An 18,452-nucleotide genomic window follows, 5' to 3' on the forward strand; every position below is an offset into this window, starting at 1 on the left:
CTGGCCTTCCTTACGGCTGTGCCAGGATGGCAGAGGGCCGCTGGGGTTAGAAATTTCCCAATTTTTCCATTATAACAACTTGGCTGTAAACACTTGCGGTATGCTAAAGCCTGGAATATGAGATACTGGCCAGCGAGCGATACATATTCCTTACCCTTCTAGTAAAACTGTGTGACTGTTTTTCAGTTTTTCTTGGGTGTCACCTTTTTGCACTGGAATAACCTTGAAGCAGCTTTGCTATTGTTACATGCTATGGCTATTTGTTCCAAGTATAATGGAAAACTGAGGCAAGTAGCGTTTTACGTAGTCATGAGTAAAGCTTATTAAGATTTTTATTGTCTTTTAAATCAGTAATAATGCAAAACTACTGGGGCTCCATTAAACATAAAGTGACCAAAGTAATTTTTTTTTATCTGTTAAGTTGGGGATGAAGGGCAAAAAGCCAGGAAAACCAAACAAGAAGCATTTCCAACCCTAGAGAACGTGTTCACAAAACTGCAGCAACTGTCCTATTTTGATCAACATCAGGTGACATCTCAGGTATTTCCCTTGTATAAAATCATAGCCTTTTATGTTCTGCTGTAGAGATATCAAATGGGAAGTAAATTTAGGTTTTTAGAAGTATTTTGTGTATACCAAGAATTTTCAGTGCACTGCTTCTTCAAAGGCAAGAGAAAAAAATGCTGCCTTGGTATTCTAAAATACCTGCTTCAGTAGATATTTGGGTGTTTGGTTTGGTGCGGTTATTTGGGGGTTTTTGTTTGTTTGTTTGTTTTGCAAGAAGCTTTCAGGATTATTATAGTTGTCACGATTTTTTAATGAAAATTTTGACATCAATTTTCCATAAATTTCCACTAACAGGATTGTTTAGAGCTCACTAGTAAATGAGACACTTAACCAACCAATCTCTTGCATATGTACAAGATACGTTACTGCGTCTGTGTTTATGAAGGATGGTGAACTCTCCTGTGCTTTTGTGCAACAAACTGAGTATGTTTCTCTGAGAAGCTGGTGGATAATACAGTTTGTTCTTTTCTTGATATTAGAGTTTAAGGTCAACCTTTACAGTTAAAAAGCCGTATGAGTGGCCGACTGAAGAACATAAATAGTTTATTTTAAATTACAAGGCGGTTTTTTTCTGTTTTACATCAGGACTTGTAAGTGTGCAAATGTATTAGCATTGGATTTCATCACTTTGTCAGATGCTGCTGTTTTTAAGTATATTTTAATAACCAGAGGCTAACAAAATGAACGAAGTAAGAGGCATGTGTTAATTTTTAAGACATCTTTGGATCTGGTCTTTTGAATGAATTTATTACGTGTTTTGTTTTCAGGATAATTAATTATCTGAAAACCCTCAATAAAAAAACCACAGTGCAGTAAGATGAAAATAAAAATTATTTTGCCTCTCCTTTAAAACAAAAAGGTGTTAAAAAATACCCCACAGGGTATAAATCAATGTTGTAGATGTTAAGAACAGTTTGACCCTCAACTGTAAAGTAGCAGAACAGCGTTTTCTGTGTTGCCAATTTTGAAAATAAAACGTCATTACAACTGACTTGCAGGATGGTAGAGTAACAGATATCCTGATGTATGATTTGTTAGTGCTTTTATCTGCAAAATGCTGTCATTTGCTGTTACCACTTATAAAATAGGATTTCTGGAGCACTAGTGTGTCTAAGAAGCTCTTGGTCACCATATGACTTTTCAATATGTATTTTCACAGATCTCCAGTAACGTTCTCGAACAGATAACTAGTTTTGCCTCAGGAACATCATATCATCTTCCCTTGGCTCACCATATACAGCTCATCTTTGACCTAATGGAGCCAGCACTGAATATCAATGGACTTATAGACTTTGCAATACAGGTAAACAGAGTTCATTTGGGGGGGGGGCTTATGTCAGGATAAAGCTGTGATACATTTTCTGTAAAAACAGGGGGGAAAAACCCAAAGAGCTATACTGAAAATTCTCCTGATTTGCTGCCACACACTTTTATCTGTTTCAGTTTCCTGACCTTTTCAGAGACTTCCACTTCTGTCTTAATTTTACAATTACGGAGAATCGGTAGATGTATTTTATTTTTAAATCTTCCAAAATTAATAAAATTCAGGATTATTTTAGCACAAAATATTTCAGGATGGGCTTCACTGTTTCAGACTGAACCATCATATTACAGTAAAGCATCTGGGTGCCAGAAATGCCATGTATTTCTGAAGAGCGGTTCTGAGGGATGTCTTTTATACTTTTGTCTTTTAAGATTTTTTTTTTTTTTGCTCCCTCTTTCCCTTGTTCTGTAGTGAGTAAGGAATTTCATTTTCGTTTGTTGTATAGTTTTTCCCTAATGTATTTTTTTTTTCAGATGTTTTACGTGTTTAACTTGGAAGTTATTTTCGGTTCATTATTTTTGTGTATGCATTTTCAGCTGTTGAACGAGCTGAGCGTTGTGGAGGCAGAGCTGCTGCTGAAGTCGTCCAGCCTGGCAGGAAGCTACACAACGGGGCTGTGCGTCTGCATCGTTGCCGTTCTGCGGCGTTACCATGCCTGCCTCATCCTCAACTCAGAGCAAACTGCTCAAGTCTTCGAAGGGTTTGTGGCAGCTACGATTTTCCAAAAAGTATTTTTGGTGTTCTCTCGTAAGCACAAAATATGTTTAGGTTCAGGTAGTGGGACCAACTATTGGAAGGCTGTAAGTGAGCTCAGGTGAGCGGAGTGGATGGCTCACCTCTACAGTCTGCTCCCTGCTGCTGGGGGCTGAGGGGACCTGCACACTTTGGAACCTAGGAAAAGTGGGGAAGTTGTGTATCTGGATTTTCTACCCAGTTACCCCATTCTGCCTTGGGCTCCCCAAGTGCCTCTGTGTCCTCTCCTCTCTGGGGCCCAGGCAGTCGCACAGGTGACCCCAAACTTCATGTGAGCCCCATCAGCCTGCAGACACAAGGTCTGTCATTGCATTGCCCAGCTAATGGTGGGGTTCATATGATACGTAACAATATGTGATGCATTTCTAAGATGTGTTGGAACGAACTCAGAATCGTTTTATTTTTGCAGGTTGTGTGGGGTAGTAAAGCACGTCGTTAATCCCTCAGAGTGTTCCTCCCCAGAAAGGTGTATTTTAGCTTACCTTTATGATCTGTACGTGTCCTGTAGTCACCTGAGAAGCAAATTTGGAGACCTTTTCAGGTGGGTGGCAATGGGATTTTTCTCACCACTGCCTAGCCTGTAGACTGATGCAAGCTGCTGTGGTTCAGTTGAGTCTGCTTTCCGTGGAAAATACGCCGTTGCCTTTGCCGCTTTACCTTTACTGATGCAGTTCTCTTGCCTGTGGCAGCGCAGCGTGTGGTCCTGAGCCAGTGAAGTCCTCGCACTGTGCGATACCTGCAGTGGAGGAGCAGAGGCTGAGCCCTCCTCCCAGTGCTGTGGTTAGCTTAGTGGATTGCTGCAGTGAGCAGGGAGATGGTGTGGGGCGAGGGAAGCGGGGACCGTCAGTGTTGGGTCGGCTGCTGAGGCAGCTGCGCTGCACAGCGTTGGACCCCTCCCCACGCACCTTTGCTTTTACAGATTGGGATGTGACTGATTTGGTTCTTATAATGCATCAGCAAACTGGCTGTAATACATACAATGTTGTATGGAAATATAACAAAATCCTAGCTGACGCAGCTGTAAGATTCTATTAAATATTTCCTTTGATGTGGGGAGAGGCACAAACATGTTTGAGTTTGTGAAGTTTTATGCTCGAAAGTTTGGTTCCTTGATTTGTAAATTAAAAAAAATATTTTAGGTACCCATATGCTGTATTTTTGGCTCTTACTTCTTAAAGGGGGAGTGGAAATCTTTCATATGCAAATACGCATCTTGTGAGACTTACAAACCGCTTCAGTTACTGTTTCCCCTCCTAGTTTATATACCTGGTTTTGGTTTGCGTGTTTCAGATTTGTGGTTTTCATTTCATAGGGTGCAGGAAAAGAATTCTCAGTAATAACCTGAATATTTTAATAGGTTTACAAACACATGGGAACAGTAGCATTTAATATGAGAAACACTAGGAAAAAGAAATATGAAATATAGAAGAACTACAGAAGTGTTTTAGCTGTGTGCTCATTTTTCTGCTTAAAACCTGAAGTTCAGTAACACAATAAAAATTAACATTTTTATTAATACTAACCTACAATAGCAAATCAAAACATCATCTAGTAGTATAGTGATATTTAAGGTCTAAATCATATATTAAATATGAGACATATAGCACTTGATTTGAAGCCACTCACACAAGTGGAGTTAGAAATTCTCTGAAAACTGGAAATACAATTTATACATTTTTTAGACAGCTGTGTAAAGGGTAATAGCACTAGACTCGTTTTCTTCTTGGTTTCCTTGCTACAGCTGAAACAAAACCAAACCTTGTTGTCTGTACGTGGCAACTTTTTTAGCTCCTTTTTATCACGCTGTAAGTCCAGCTATTTGTCTCTCTCTATTTGAAGCGACAATAAAGTACAGTTCATAAACGTTCAAATTTAGAGACTTACCTTCCGTATATTGCAGAGCTTCGCAAATGGCTTCTGATACCATCTGTGGTGTTACTCATGACTGGGTTTTACTAAGTGAGCTGCGTGTTTTGGTTTGGTATGCTTGGTATATTTAGTTGTATTCACTAAACTTCCTTTTTTAAAATCATTCCTTCACTTTTGTTTTTAAAATCTTATCTTCTGACCACTCCCCCAGCATTACTTCTTGTGCAAGTACAGTTTCAGAGGCTGTTTTGCTTACACAATCAGTATTGTATCATTTGGGCTTTGGACTTTTCTTTCTGTGACCCACAGGGTAAGTGAAGGTGTAGATGCTGTGACGACCAAATGTTGGGGACATATGCGTGCCCAGGGTGCTGGTGCATGAGAGTCCATTTAAGTGTAGTGCCTGATGTTTGAGGTATGGGGTATTAGTTTTCCACTGGTTTGTTTCCTTTCTTTGCTGTTAACACTGGCTGTTAGAGCAAAGGGTTAATGTCGGGCATTGCCCTTCTTGTAGAGTAATTATACTGCATCTGGACTCTTTCTCCAGCACTGGGGCATCCCGATGAGGAGCTGCGGTGTGCAGGGGCTATGAAGTGACAGGGTGTCCCCAGGGCTGCCCTCCAAGCCCTGTGCCCAGCCACTGCTACGCACGTTGCATTCCTTCCTCAGGTCGCAGATGCTTTCCAGGTGGCACAGTGCTTCCTCTGTCTCTTCATCCTGGGGCCAGTGGACTTCAAAAAAATTCCAAAGATTTCATGTATTTTAACTTACTATCAGTTAATAGATTTTTTTTTTTTTTTTTTTTTTTTTTTTTTTTTTTTCAGTAATGAGAAAGCCTTCCTAGTTGGGATAATTAGTGAAGTTTGTCCATCTGGATGTTGTTTCCAGCTGTGGTATAAAACCCAATGCTCGAGCCAAATGTGTGTGAAATTCGCATTCTTCAGTAACCTTTTTTTTTCTGCAGTTCACTGTGTCATAACACATAAAGAGGGGGAGGAGCATTATGAAGCACTGTTACAGTTTGCCACAAAGGCATCTGATGCTCTAGGAAGTTATTGCTCATAAGGAATGAATGTATGGTCCTTATCCAGCTGCTCCCAATTTCAGTCATAGAAGTGTCATAGGAGCCATTTGGAAACTTGAGACTTTATTTGCGGGAAAACTTGAATGAAATTGATATATCAGCCTTGTTTTCTGGTAGATGCCCCTTATCAAAAATAAATTTGAAAATGCGTACAGAATGGTAACCAAACTAGGATTTTTTAATCCCACGTGGTATGTTCAACAGCATTCCTGCAAAGTACATTTTTTGGCAACTCTCTCTTTTTTTTGGTCCTCAGTAGTGCCTGTTCTAAGGTGAAGCAAACGATATACAGCAACGTTCAGCCTTCAAATTCCAATTTACTGTGGGACCCAGAGTTCATGCTAGATTTTATCGAGAATCCTTCTGCTCACAGCATTAACTACTCAATGCTGGGCAAGATCCTGAGCGATAACGCAGCCAACCGCTACAGCTTTGTCTGCAATGCGCTAATGAATGTGTGCATGGGGCACCAAGATGCAGGAAGGTAAGGCAAACCGTGAGGGATCAGAACTGGATGGATTTTTACATGGTGTATACGACGTTTCCTTTCACCTTTTTGTTTTGTGTCTTTTTTCCAGTTGTTTTCATTCATTACTCTTTCAGGTTGCTGAAAATTTATTGCGTAAGTTTCCTCTGAGTTATTTCATTAAATCAATCTGTGTAATTTAACAGAAGGGAGTAACAAGCAGAAAGTACTTACTATAAGACAGTCGGTAAGCTTTCTATATCAGTAGTTGTGCTGTTTCAGACAGAAAAGCTCAATCCAGATGTTCTTCTCAGTTGCTTCATCCTTCCAGTGTGTAAAGGCATAAGCTCAGCCTTGTGCAAATGTGGCATTGCAGCGTTGAAACTGTTCTACCCTGGTTTTCCATTCTGCAAAGTTTGTGATGCAGGGTGAAACAGACACCGATTTTTGGATCTAGCCTTACCACTGCCCCTGGCACCTTTATGCCTCTTACACAATCAAAACCACCAGACCTTGGTGTTCTGTTCTGATTCTGTTCCAATTTTTTGCTAAGAAATTCTTAGTCTTGATAGTTAGGCCTAGGTGCAGCAGTAGCTGACAGTCTTTTTTATGGTTCCTGACAGATCACAAAATTCAAGGAAATTGGGGATTTTTTTTTTCTTTTCTTTTTTAATTGACTCCTGCCCAAACTGTGTCCAATTCTTGGATCCTTCTCCCTGTCCCCAGTATGAATCCATCTCTGAAATGCCCAGAGCAGGTCCAGAGGACGCTATGAATCTGATCGGAGGTCTGGAGCCCCTCTGCTGTGAGGACAGGCTGAGAGAGTTGGGGGTGTTCAGCCTGGAGAAGAGAAGGCTCCGGGGAGAACTTATGGCCCCTTCCGGTCCCTAAAGGGGCTACGGAAAAGCTGGGGAGGGACTCTAGATCAGGGAGTGGAGCAATAGGACAAGGAGTAACAATTTTAAACTGAAAGATGAGAGATTTGGATTAGATATGAGGAAGAAATTCTTCACTGTGAGGGTGGTGAGACCCTGTCCCAGGTTGCCCAGAGAAGCTGTGGCTGCCCCATCCCTGGAGGTGTTCAAGGCCAGGCTGGATGGGGCTTTGAGCAACCTGGTCTGGTGGGAGATGTCCCTGCCAAGGGCAGGGGGTTGGAACCAGTTGATCTTTAAAGATCCCTTCCAAGCCAAACCGTTCTGTGATTCTATGAAATGTGGAGCATCCTTGGCAGAGCAGAGCAGCTGAGAGGAAGCAGTTTTGTAAGAGCAACAAAGGGGAACATCTAAATGTGGTCAAACGAGTTTCACTGTAGAACAGAGAAAAAATAACTTGCACTGGGATGAGTCAACTCTGCTCTGTTTTTTAAAAGGTTACACAACTCTGAATCATAGACCGAATCACACATTACACAGTATGCAATCTATGAAGTAAAATTCATTAATGTCAATTGATTTTGTGACACTCATCCCTCCTAAACAATAGTGCTGGCCAGGCACAGGGAGGGAGGGCTCCTGCGGTGAGATGTCACTGGTGACCCGGGGACTGGGGAGATGTGCACCACGTGCACCACACACACCACTTCCTTGTGGCATTTTTGCATGAGAGAGGATGGAGCTGCTGTTTGTGGCAGCACTGAAGAAAGGACAGAGTGTGTCCCTGTAGAGAGGGGCAGGTCATCTGTCACGGTGGGTTGCAGGCAGTGGGGTTTTGGGTGCTCTATTGCTTCTCCTGGGCAGCTCAGCACAGGTAGGGAAGCTGGAGACGTACGAGTAGGGTTTACACAAAATAAAAGCCCTATGCTACTGTAGGTTGGATGAATGCAAGTTATGGGGTACAAGTCGCATACTGTTTTTTTCCCAGATACTCCAGTTGTCCGCAACTGAATAACACTAGGTTATACATACAGTAGCATAATCACATTTGGACACAGACCACCACCTTAAGTAAGGAAACATCAGTTCTCCTGCCAAGCGCTGATCTGGTTTGACCTAAATATTTACAAAATATCTTGCCTCTGTATTAGTTTTTCTCTTCTTTCCTAGGATTAATGACATAGCCAACCTTTGCGCGGAGCTGACGGCATGCTGCACGGTGCTTAGCTCAGAGTGGTTGGGGGTTGTAAAAGCTCTTTGCTGCTCTTCAAACCATGTCTGGGGTTTCAATGATCTGCTCTGCAGTGTGGATGTAAGTTCTGAAGTACCTGTTCCTCCTGTTTACCGAGGGTGCGCTTAGAGGTATAGTAAGGTTTCCACTCAATACAAAATGCTGAGCGCAAATTTAGTTCTGTATCCATTTGAGTTTTCAAGGCTTTTAATGAGATTCCTGATCAATTTTTATTCTTTCCTACATCTTCAGAGTTAATGTAGAATTTGGGCGGTGCTTAGAGTTTTTGTACCTTTTTTTTTCTCTTTATTATGGAATGATACGGAATATCAGAGGTACTCTTTGAAAGGAGCAGCCATGTCTGTATACTTTTTCTAAAATGTTGATGGGTGTGCAAATAACTATCTCTATTTTAAAGACCCTGTTTCAGTGTTAGCTCTTAGATTGTAGAAGGGGTGGTACACTTTGCTGTTCCTTACTTCCTTGGCGTAAGTTACCATACTCCTGTTAAAGTCAGTAGGATTATGGTGACTGATGTTATCCAATATTTGATTCAATATACTTATGTATCTTTTGATTACATACGCCTTTAGGAACAGATTGAAGCTGTGTATTTTGGGGACATATTCTTGTCCTGAAGCCAAGCAATGAGTATTTGATGTTATCAGTTTTTTACACAATGATAGAGTTTTCTCAAGTTTTTATAAGACTAATGTTTTCTATTTCAGAATTTGTGGTATTTGAAATAGTTGTTTCTTAAAATGAAGTTAAGAGCTATTGGTATATGTGATCAAATGTTTGGGAAGTGCATTAAAATGTCGTGACAAATGTTTAAGTGAGAACATTTTACTGTTTATTCTTATAGTTAATTCCTTAATAATCATGGCAGTGGTGTGTGCGCTGTTAAGCCTTGCAATGTTTTTCCTTCAAGGTGAGTGACCTGTCGTTTCATGATTCCTTGGCCACTTTCATTGCTATATTGATTGCCCGACAGTGCTTCTCTCTGGAAGATGTAGTTCAGCATGTTGCACTGCCTTCTCTTCTTGCAGCTGGTAAGAAAATACAAGGAGGAAATCTTAAAATGAAAAACTTAAGACTTTTCTTAAGAAGTTTTCATTGGTTGAATAAGTAGCGTGTTCTGAACTGCTTTCTTGTATGGAATGCCAGCTATTGTGCATTGCAGCACGTGTGTCCCTGCAGTTACCAAACAAAGCGATGCCAAGTTAGATCAGAGAACCCACACTTGACAAGTGGTATTAGAGTTGCTGATAGTGCGCTGTCCCCTTACGTGGCCTCACCACCTGCTCACGACTCTTTTCTGCTCTACGCTGTATACTCAAATGTCTGCCATATCTACTCAGCTTGTGCATTTCCTTCTAGCAACAATCTGCCTGACATTGGTGTTTTCTCTCTGATCTCTTTGTCTTCACCTGGAGTACTGTAGCTGTGGTCCTCTCTGTTGGCCACTTCACACATTTCTTTTCACTTCCTGCTTGGATTTGTGTTTCTTATTTCTGCTTTGGCTGTCAAAATCCACTTTAACCATGTATTCTTTTCTGCCATTAATTAAGTCTCTTGCTTATCAAAAATCATACTATTCTTTCCTGTTTTTTAATGAGTCAAGGCCATAAATGCTGATTCCTGTTGATGAAATTATTGTATTCCCATTTAAAATGGGGCTGTGAGGTAGAACGTGTTCAGGCCTGCCACTGTGACTTGTGAGGTCCTGGGCAGATGCCTTATGTCCATGTCACATCTTCTGTAGCCTGTGGAGATCCGGATGCTGAGCCTGGGGCAAGGATGACCTGTCGACTACTCCTGCACCTCTTCAGGACACCCCAGGTCTGCCTCTTTCCACAGGGAACAGGTAAGTTGCCTGCTGTGTGGTCCTTTCATTTCAGAAAGTGAACCTAGATGGTTTTTGACGGCTTCAGATTTCGTGTGTGAAAATATCCATAGTGCAAGCAGAAGTGATAGCTTGTTTAAAATTCCAGATGTTTCACTAGTGAAAAGTTGATACCTGTTATACTTACTTGTTTGGGAAATGTTTTATATGCATGTGAAACCTTAGAAGTTTGCTGAAACTTATTCATTATCAACACCTAGCCAGGCGGGTGTGGCATAACGTTGACATGAAACTCAACCATATTAATATTACATCTTTTAACATAAAATTAAGTTTTAATGCAGCATCTGTGTACACTTCAGCAAAGAGGAGTACATTTAGAACTGTTCTGTCCTGATAGTTCTCATTTTGTTTTGGAATTTCATCGAAACAGTCATGTGAGCTTGGGACCTATCAATACTGGTTTTGTGCCAGTGCTGCTGTTGGCACTGGTAGTACTTACCGCAGTCCCCACCTTCCTTCGTACTAAGTGCTGTCGGGACAGTGACAGCACCTGAAGTGGGTTATTTTGCAGTGATACAGAAACTAATGGGGATATACATCATGCAGTTTGGTAGCCTAGCATGTAAATTGAAATTAAAGGTGGTTTAAAATAGGGTGTAGTAAAGCATTTAGTCCAACAGAAGAAACGTGAGGATATTAGTTCTCAGAATATATTAATGTAGTTCTCTTTCCTTTTAATTTGAATATTCTGTGGTCTGACCTGTATGTGTTTGCCACCGACCAAAAGAGGAAGGAAAAGGGCAAGGAAAAAGCACCTAACAATTAAAAGGAAACAAGCCTGGAGATAACCTGTGTTTTGACTTATAAGTATTTCAGCAAAGCTGATGACAAGGATATTTCTATGGGAAAATGAAATTGAAAGAAAAATATTTCAGCTCTTAAGTGGTGTCAAATGCTTCCATCTGAAAGTAATATTAATTTCTTTTTTGGCTAAAAATGAATGAGATTTTGTTGCATATTTGAGCAAAACAAGTAAGAGCCATGAAAAATACCGTCTGAGTAACAGAAATATGTTACGTGATCCCAGGCTTCCCTAGAAATAAAAGTGGCTTTGAATGGGTAGGAAAAATCATGTCTGAACTCTAGGAAGTAGTACAAATCAAATAAAATGTGACCATGTTGCAGTCTTTTCTTACATACGGCTCAGTTAACCACCTCAGGAGGTGGATTCGTCCATCCTTTCTCCCTCCCTCCCTCCCTGTCTTTCAGTCTGTTTATCTTCTCCTTCAGGTTAGAAGAAGCACTCATGGACTCCTTTTGCAGTCTGCTTCTGAGCTGCAGAATCAGGCTTAACTGTGCAACTGGCATGTATATTAATTAATTTTGCCTCATTTGTTATGAAGACTAGGTGAGGGAAGTAATTTCCTAAATCTGTGAAGTCAAAACCAAACTACACTTCAGTGTCCTATTGTGGTTAAATTCGCTGTTTACGTGGGCACAGTGAAATGACAGGCTCCTTTTTCTGTTTAAATGATCATAGCTTATTTTGATATTAATACAACGTAACAGTATATCTCAGTTGATTTTAATGACTTACCTGTTGGTCTTCAGTTTCGATTTCAGAAAATTCAGTTCTTCATTCAGTTACTGTACTTCTATAGTTATTCTAGATGAAAAGGAGTTTGTACAAAGGAAATTTGAGTTGGTAAATAATGACAATTTTCTACAAGATTTACTCTTCTTTCCATAGGGAAATTATTTCCTGGGATTCGTTCTTCTTGCGATCGTCACCTCTTGGCTGCTGCTCACAACAGTATAGAAGTGGGAGCTGTGTTTGCAGTCTTAAAAGCAATTTTGATGCTTGGTAAGATTATGCAGAGTCATGTGTAATGTTTTTGTTCCAGCATTCTGGTAAAAAAACAGATCGTGCTAGTTCACTTCCCTGGGAATGCTCCTTAGAAAGGAAAACCTTGATGACAGGAGAAAAATGATGCTGTCCATGCTTCTGTAGCATGTGAGTAGCATTACTCCCACAGGTCAAGAGACACAGTTTTTCTCTGGTGAGTCAGCCCCAGCTGATGAAGCTTTAAGCAGATGTGACTCTTTCACATTTTGACCATTACCCCACCAGCAAGTCCCAGTGTGTTTCAAACTCAGGCAAGTCCCTCTCAAATACAGACAGGAAATATGGTCTCAAATAATTTTCCCCACCTTTTTTCTGTGTTTTACTGCAAATCACGTGTGTCTGTCATTGTGGAAGTTGCGAAAGTATCACTCCTTAGCAACTCTCCACGAACGACAAGTGTGTTATTTTTCCAAACCAAGAACTGCCTCAGAGCTTTGGTTTGGCTTAAGTTCAGTTAAAGCTCTTGTGACCTATAGTGATGTGTATTTTTAGAGCTAAGTAAATGTCCAGCTAAACAAGCAAGATCTTCCAGATGTGGACATACCCACAGAGGTACGCCTCCAGATAGAGTGCCATTATTATATTCCCTGTCGAACAATGTCTCAGAACTGTCTCGAAACCCCCATGATCCTTAATGATGTGCCTATATTGTGAAAGGTGTTAATGGCATCGCTCTCTGGGATGGACAGATGGATTTGAGAGTGAGTTTGAAATCCCTTTGTGGCCATTATCTGTATTTTATTGCTATACAGAGTGGTCAGATTTGCTATTTTTCTTCATTAATGGTAGTGTAGACACTACAAAAAGTGTAAACGCTTCTTGTTTTGCCTCTATGCAGGGATGTGGTTTGGATAGGGTCTGGTGCAGGCTGATATGAAGAAGGATTCGGGCACAGTTTATTTGTGCCTTCACTGCAGCACATCTCCTCCTATACCCAAAATGTTATATTTGGAGATGTCTCTTGTTGGCACCCTGCATTGGTTATTTAAAAAAATGTACTTGATTTTATGAGGAGAAGCATCAGATAAATGATAGCTGTAGCAGTTCTATGCTGAGGAAGCTTTGTGAGTCGAAATCTGTTAGAAAAAATAACCTCTACCCACAATGAAAGATGGTGCTGCAGTCAACTGCTGTAAGGTGTATTAAATGTCTTAACAAGTTTTATCAAAGTGTTCTGGAACGGCTTTAGCTTCACATGTGGCTTGGTATCAGTCTCTTCATCGTACTATTTGCCTGCCAGGTTCTTCCCTCTTGTCCTTCATGGGTACAGATTTGGGCCTGATGTGGTTGCTCTGACAAGATGGTTGAGTGCACAGAGGGTGTGGATAGGCTGTTTGCTGCTGTCTGTTCATGTGTGTTAGGCACAGGTGTCCATCGGCTTGTTTCCCACACTCTATGCAATGAGATTGTCCTGGGCTTTGGGTTCTATAGGGCTTGATGTGTCTGCTCTATCAGCTGTTGGGTCAGTGGTACCAGGAGTTTTCGGATTTGCCTGGATTTGGGCGAACAGAGGGGTCATAACTGCTTTCACTTCTCAGGGTATGTTCTATTTTTTTGCTGTTGGCTCACTTAAAAATCATTTCTATTCTGTCTCACAAGTGATGATACTGTTCATTCAGTGTCTCCCCTCTCTGTAAGCAGTTAATTCCATGTGCTGCTGTGGGCCGTGCCGAGGAGGTCACCAGCGCTGCCACCCATGGCGGGGGGTACTGTCTGGGTACAGGCTGGTCTGTCACCGCCAGTCAGGGCTCTGGTTTTGATAAGCTGTTAAAAACAAGTTCAGCCTTGTTAAAAAAAGGATTGTATGCTGTTTGTTTAGGAGTAACTGCAAAGCAGCACAAACCAGGGTGGGGGCACAGGCGTCGGCTATTTTTCTTAGTAGTAACTCTGCTCAACCCTCTTTTTTTTTTTTTGTCCAGGGTAACACAGTCCTGGGGAACACAGAAACAGTGACAGGAGAACTTTGTGTTCAGGAGGACCCAGCTCACCGTGGTGTTTCAAGCACTCTGTTTAAACGTGTAGTAGTCTGGGGATGTGGCCACAGCTGCTGAAAAGCTGTCAGCCTCCTTGTGCAGTAGTTTAAAATATTTTGGTAGATTTTAGCAGAAAATCCTAGCATATTGTAACCAGAGGCCATGGTGTGAATGTATGTGTGTCTGAATGAGTAGATATTCCACATGGTTGAAGCAAGCCATTTAGCCTTGTCATGTTGTGTCATGTTAGTTGTTGGTCTTGATAGTAAACTGGGGTTTTCTGAAGGATGACTGTCATATGTGGTGCATCAGTTAAGATCCACAGGAATTTCTACTGACTTAAAACATTAGGCTGTGTCATGCAGGCTGTCATCATGCATGCTCCTGGCTGGCCTTGCAGGTCTAGGGTTTTTGCTGCAGCATTATTATGTGCAGCAATTTGGGCTATTCTACCCACTCCTACGCACTGTAGTTGCATCTTCTTCCTTATTCAAGGTTTCAGGCCTATAAGCAAGTAAAACATGAACTGCTACAGGTTTCATGTTTCTTGCATTGTGTCCAAAGTATTTTTCCTTGCTTCTCCAGTCGCCCCTGTTGATTTCAGATAGATGATGGTTGTAGAATTGTGCCACTGCCTTCCAGAGGGGAGTGGTTCACCACTGTTTGCCAGGCTCTCTCAGCGTGCTCTGGCCCTTTGTATTTCCAGAAGATCTGTGTCTCTTGTCAAGAAGTTCGTACTAAGATGGGCTAAGGGGCCACCGCACAAACTTGTCTCTTGATCTATGGAGTGTTAATAAATCAAAGTAAGGGAGAAGACTTGGAAAAGGGACATCTGAGAAGAGCGAGTAACCCAACTCTTCCTCATCTGCCAAAGCAATTCTGTATGCTCACAGACCTTTTCCTGTTGAGCACAGAGAGGCTTTATTTGTGTTTAATTTGTATAACCTTTTCCTATGTGTGAAATATCTGTTAAAAAAATTCTATGCAAAATGAAGCAAGTGGACAATACTTTGAAGATGGTGATTTTCAGAGTCTGTTAGTGCTGCCCTTTTTAAATGCAACGGTCTCACTCCTGCTTTACTCCTCAGCTGGCCTGTGCCTCCAGAGTTGTCACCCGGTGGGTAAGGGTTCTGGGGGCACCGGGGGCTTGGGTAAAAGTTCACCCTGTGCTTCTGTGCTTCTCCTGTACAGGCGACGCTGAAATTGGCAGCAACAGTGTCGACTCCTTGAAGACCGAAGATTTCCATATGAGAGGCTTATTAGATGAACTCAATGAGGATGAAATATGGGGTTCCTCTCACACTTTGAAGTCATGTGGAAAAGCTGTTTCCATAGAAACTGCTAGTTTAAGCGAGTATGCTAGATATGTGCTCAGAACAATTTGCCAGCAGGTAATCTGTAAAGCTACTCTTCTGTCTACATCTGGAGAAGCCATATTATTTTATTTGAGAAGTGTAACGTGTTTTGGTGCAAAATGAAAGTTGAAATACTTCAGTATTTGAGTTCTGTTTGGGTTTCCTGATTTGGACAAATTATACACAGAGTAGTATGTTATTGGGGAGAAGAAGTTGCTATAGTTAGTTATAGCATCTCCCTGCATTTTGTCAGAATTGAGGTGTTTTTCCTACCTGAATCACAAACACTTTGAGAAGACAGTAGGACCACTCCATCAACTGCCTGCTCAAAGTGCTTTTGCAGTAGCATTTGTTTGGTTGCGAAGTTGCTTTCAAAGTATAGAAGAAATGAATTTTGGAATATATGTTGATAGTCTTATACTTTCAGGTGGTACTGAATGACAAGAAGACATTTATAATCTCACATGTTGCATGAGCCAGAGTTCACTTCAAGTTTTGCATATGGAAAAGTCACTTTTCTGTTTAGCTTACCAAAGTTAATATTGCCTTGAGACTATCTTGTGAGTCTGTTATCTGATTACTTACAGGAATGGGTTGGAGAGCACTGTTTAAAAGAACCTGAGAGGCTGTGCACAGACAAAGATCTTATTTTAGATCCTGTTCTTTCAAACAAACAAGCACAGAAACTCCTTCAACTTATCTGTTATCCTCATGGTATTAAAGAATGCACCGAGGGTGACAACCCTCAGAGGCAGCACATCAAACGTATACTTCAGGTAATGCAATGGGAAAAAGGTGGAAAAACTACCTGGGATGCACTGACTGTTAACGTGTCATTCAGCAGCACCACCAACTGACATTGGTTTGCAGTTCCTGGTGCAATCAGGCATTAGATTTTTCTTTAAAGATTTTACGTGCTCAGGATCTCTGGTCTCTGTGGTAAATGTTTTATAGTGTGACTTTTGGTGTCTCATTACTTCGGATTCAACAGTGCAGCACACTCCCCATTGCTGTTTGTCATTGTCAGTCATTAGGAAGCCACTGAAAAGGGAAAAGCTTTTAGGGCTGCTTAGGTGGAGATGCCTGTGCTGTCTCAGTAGGGCTCTGTGACAGTCCTGTGGTGAAAGACACTCCATGGAAAATTCTGTCTGTCCGTTCACAGACAGTCCTAAACTGACCATTTCTTCAAGTTGAGCTGCATTAGGGATGCTTAAATTCTTGAACTACAGAATGGATTTTCTTTGAATAGAACTGTGAAGAATCAAGTTGGCAATATCTGGACCAGGACAAATCACAGATTCATAGAATCGTCTAGGTTGGAAGGGACCTTTCAGTTCATCTAGTCCAACCATCAACCTAACTGACAAAAACCATCACTAAACCATATCTCTAAGCACTATGTCTACCCGTCTTTTAAATACCTCCAGGGATGGAGGTGTTTAAAAGAGCAATCAAATAGTGATCAGTGTCCTGCAAAATAATCACTTCATCTGCTGTGTTTACTTTAATCACGTCTAGATGGCCTTGTGCTAAATATAAACATGTCTACTTGGGTGGCAATGACATGGATCAATGTAATTGCTAATGAAAGAGCGAATTATGTTCTCCATATTTATATTTAACGAAACTCAGATTTTACAGAGAGTGAGATTCTTGTTCAGAAAAGTTACACGGTTTAAAGTATTGAGTAACAATATTAGCTGCAAAAATGTGGAAGCTAGTGTACATTCTTTAATAGGTCTGATATTTGTGATGTCATTAAACTGTTAAAAACAGTAGTGACCATGATGATCTGCTTATGAGTCTTTTGCATGTAATGTGTTCAATTATGGGACTTTTCCTTCAGACCTGTGAAGTGGTGACACTTGTATTTGTAATGTTAATTCTTACCTAGAACTTAGATCAGTGGACTCTCCGGCAGTCTTGGTTGGAGCTGCAACTAATGATCAAACAGTGCATGAAGGAGCCTGTGAGTATTTGTTTTCAAACTTTCTTATCTAAATATTTAATGCAAAAAAGTATGTTAAATTTTAACGTAGTCCATGAGCAAACATACCATGAATGTGCTAGTTTACTTATGTTTTACTGTAGGGTTCTGGGTCTGTGGCTGAAATGAACAGCTTGTTGGATAATATTGCAAAGGCGACAATAGAGGTGTTTCAGCAATCCGCTGATCTAAACAATAACTCTTCTAACTCTGGTATAGGCCTCTTCAATCCAAACTCTGTTGGAAATGCTGACACAAGTAATACAAGACAGAATGGTAAAAAGACATTCCTAAGGTATTTTTTGTAGCACCTTTTTAATTATTTTAGCCAACATGATTCTTAATTATGTGTAGATTGCCTAGACTTCTTTGCTCTTGAAACAGGAACGTACAGAAATGAGTTACCTGAAGGTTACTTCTGTTTACTTTTGTTTAACAATAAATATAGTTGCTATTCTTGAATTTTTGGAAACGAGAAATTGTGACTGCTCAGTCCACAATAGTTACTCCAGATGCATTGTGTCAACTGCTTTATTAAAGCAGTTCAGTCTTGTAACAGCTAATACTGGTTGCAAAATTACACGGATATTTTTGCTGAAATAAGTTTGTTCTACTTCTAGTTCCTCTGAGCGGCAAGGAGTGTGGCTGGTGGCTCCCTTGATTGCAAAACTGCCTACCTCAGTTCAAGGTAGGGTCTTGAAAGCTGCAGGAGAGGAGCTGGAGAAAGGTCAGCATTTGGGGTCATCTTCTAAGAAGGAAAGAGATAGACAGAAGCAAAAAAGGTATGATCTTGGGAGATCCCTGTACAGAGAGCTGAAAGGTGTTTTTGAGAGGAGTATACTGAGGACTGGATTTTGGCTTCACAAAAACTTCATTTTTGTGGAGCAAACGGTTATCAACCCCAAACAGGGTTTTGTTTAATCTGAAGAAATATCATTGGTTTCAGAGGAAGAAATGTGAAAGCTTTTTACCACATCTTCCAGTGGTGATTCTGCAGCTTGGTGATGGGAAATGTTAGAGATTTAAAAGAACAGTCAGTGGGCTTGTTGTCTCTTCCTTTCTATGGCAGTAGGCCACTTTTCTTGCCATTAAGATCCCATAAGTGTCATAAGGTATCACTTAATTCTTGTTGGGATTAAGCTTAAGCTCATCTCTAACTTTCCAAGCGCATTAGAATTTTAATGACTTATTGGTTATTGATTTTCCATTAGTAAAA

At 40.8% G+C, this 18,452-nt stretch overlaps 1 protein-coding gene across 13 annotated transcripts in view; it reads left to right on the forward strand.

The window, feature by feature from the left end:
• Positions 1-18,452, forward strand: part of MED12L (mediator complex subunit 12L) — a 195,811-nt gene that overhangs the window by 148,192 nt on the left and 29,167 nt on the right. For 11 of the 13 annotated variants that reach the window (XM_054205126.1, XM_054205121.1, XM_054205125.1 and 8 more), the window contains 14 exons: positions 422-540; positions 1,727-1,870; positions 2,428-2,591; positions 3,054-3,185; positions 5,854-6,081; positions 8,106-8,247; positions 9,098-9,218; positions 9,932-10,033; positions 11,766-11,879; positions 15,086-15,285; positions 15,837-16,025; positions 17,144-17,218; positions 17,341-17,531; positions 17,857-18,018. In XM_054205126.1, coding sequence (XP_054061101.1) covers positions 422-540; positions 1,727-1,870; positions 2,428-2,591; positions 3,054-3,185; positions 5,854-6,081; positions 8,106-8,247; positions 9,098-9,218; positions 9,932-10,033; positions 11,766-11,879; positions 15,086-15,285; positions 15,837-16,025; positions 17,144-17,218; positions 17,341-17,531; positions 17,857-18,018 — 2,083 coding nt within the window. The remainder of the gene's footprint in view (positions 1-421; positions 541-1,726; positions 1,871-2,427; positions 2,592-3,053; positions 3,186-5,853; positions 6,082-8,105; positions 8,248-9,097; positions 9,219-9,931; positions 10,034-11,765; positions 11,880-15,085; positions 15,286-15,836; positions 16,026-17,143; positions 17,219-17,340; positions 17,532-17,856; positions 18,019-18,452) is intronic. The other 2 variants (XM_054205122.1, XM_054205131.1) reach the window with 2 other exon arrangements.

The sequence above is a fragment of the Rissa tridactyla genome, chromosome 6, assembly GCF_028500815.1.
Source record: "Rissa tridactyla isolate bRisTri1 chromosome 6, bRisTri1.patW.cur.20221130, whole genome shotgun sequence".
NCBI classification, from domain to species: Eukaryota; Metazoa; Chordata; class Aves; order Charadriiformes; family Laridae; genus Rissa; species Rissa tridactyla.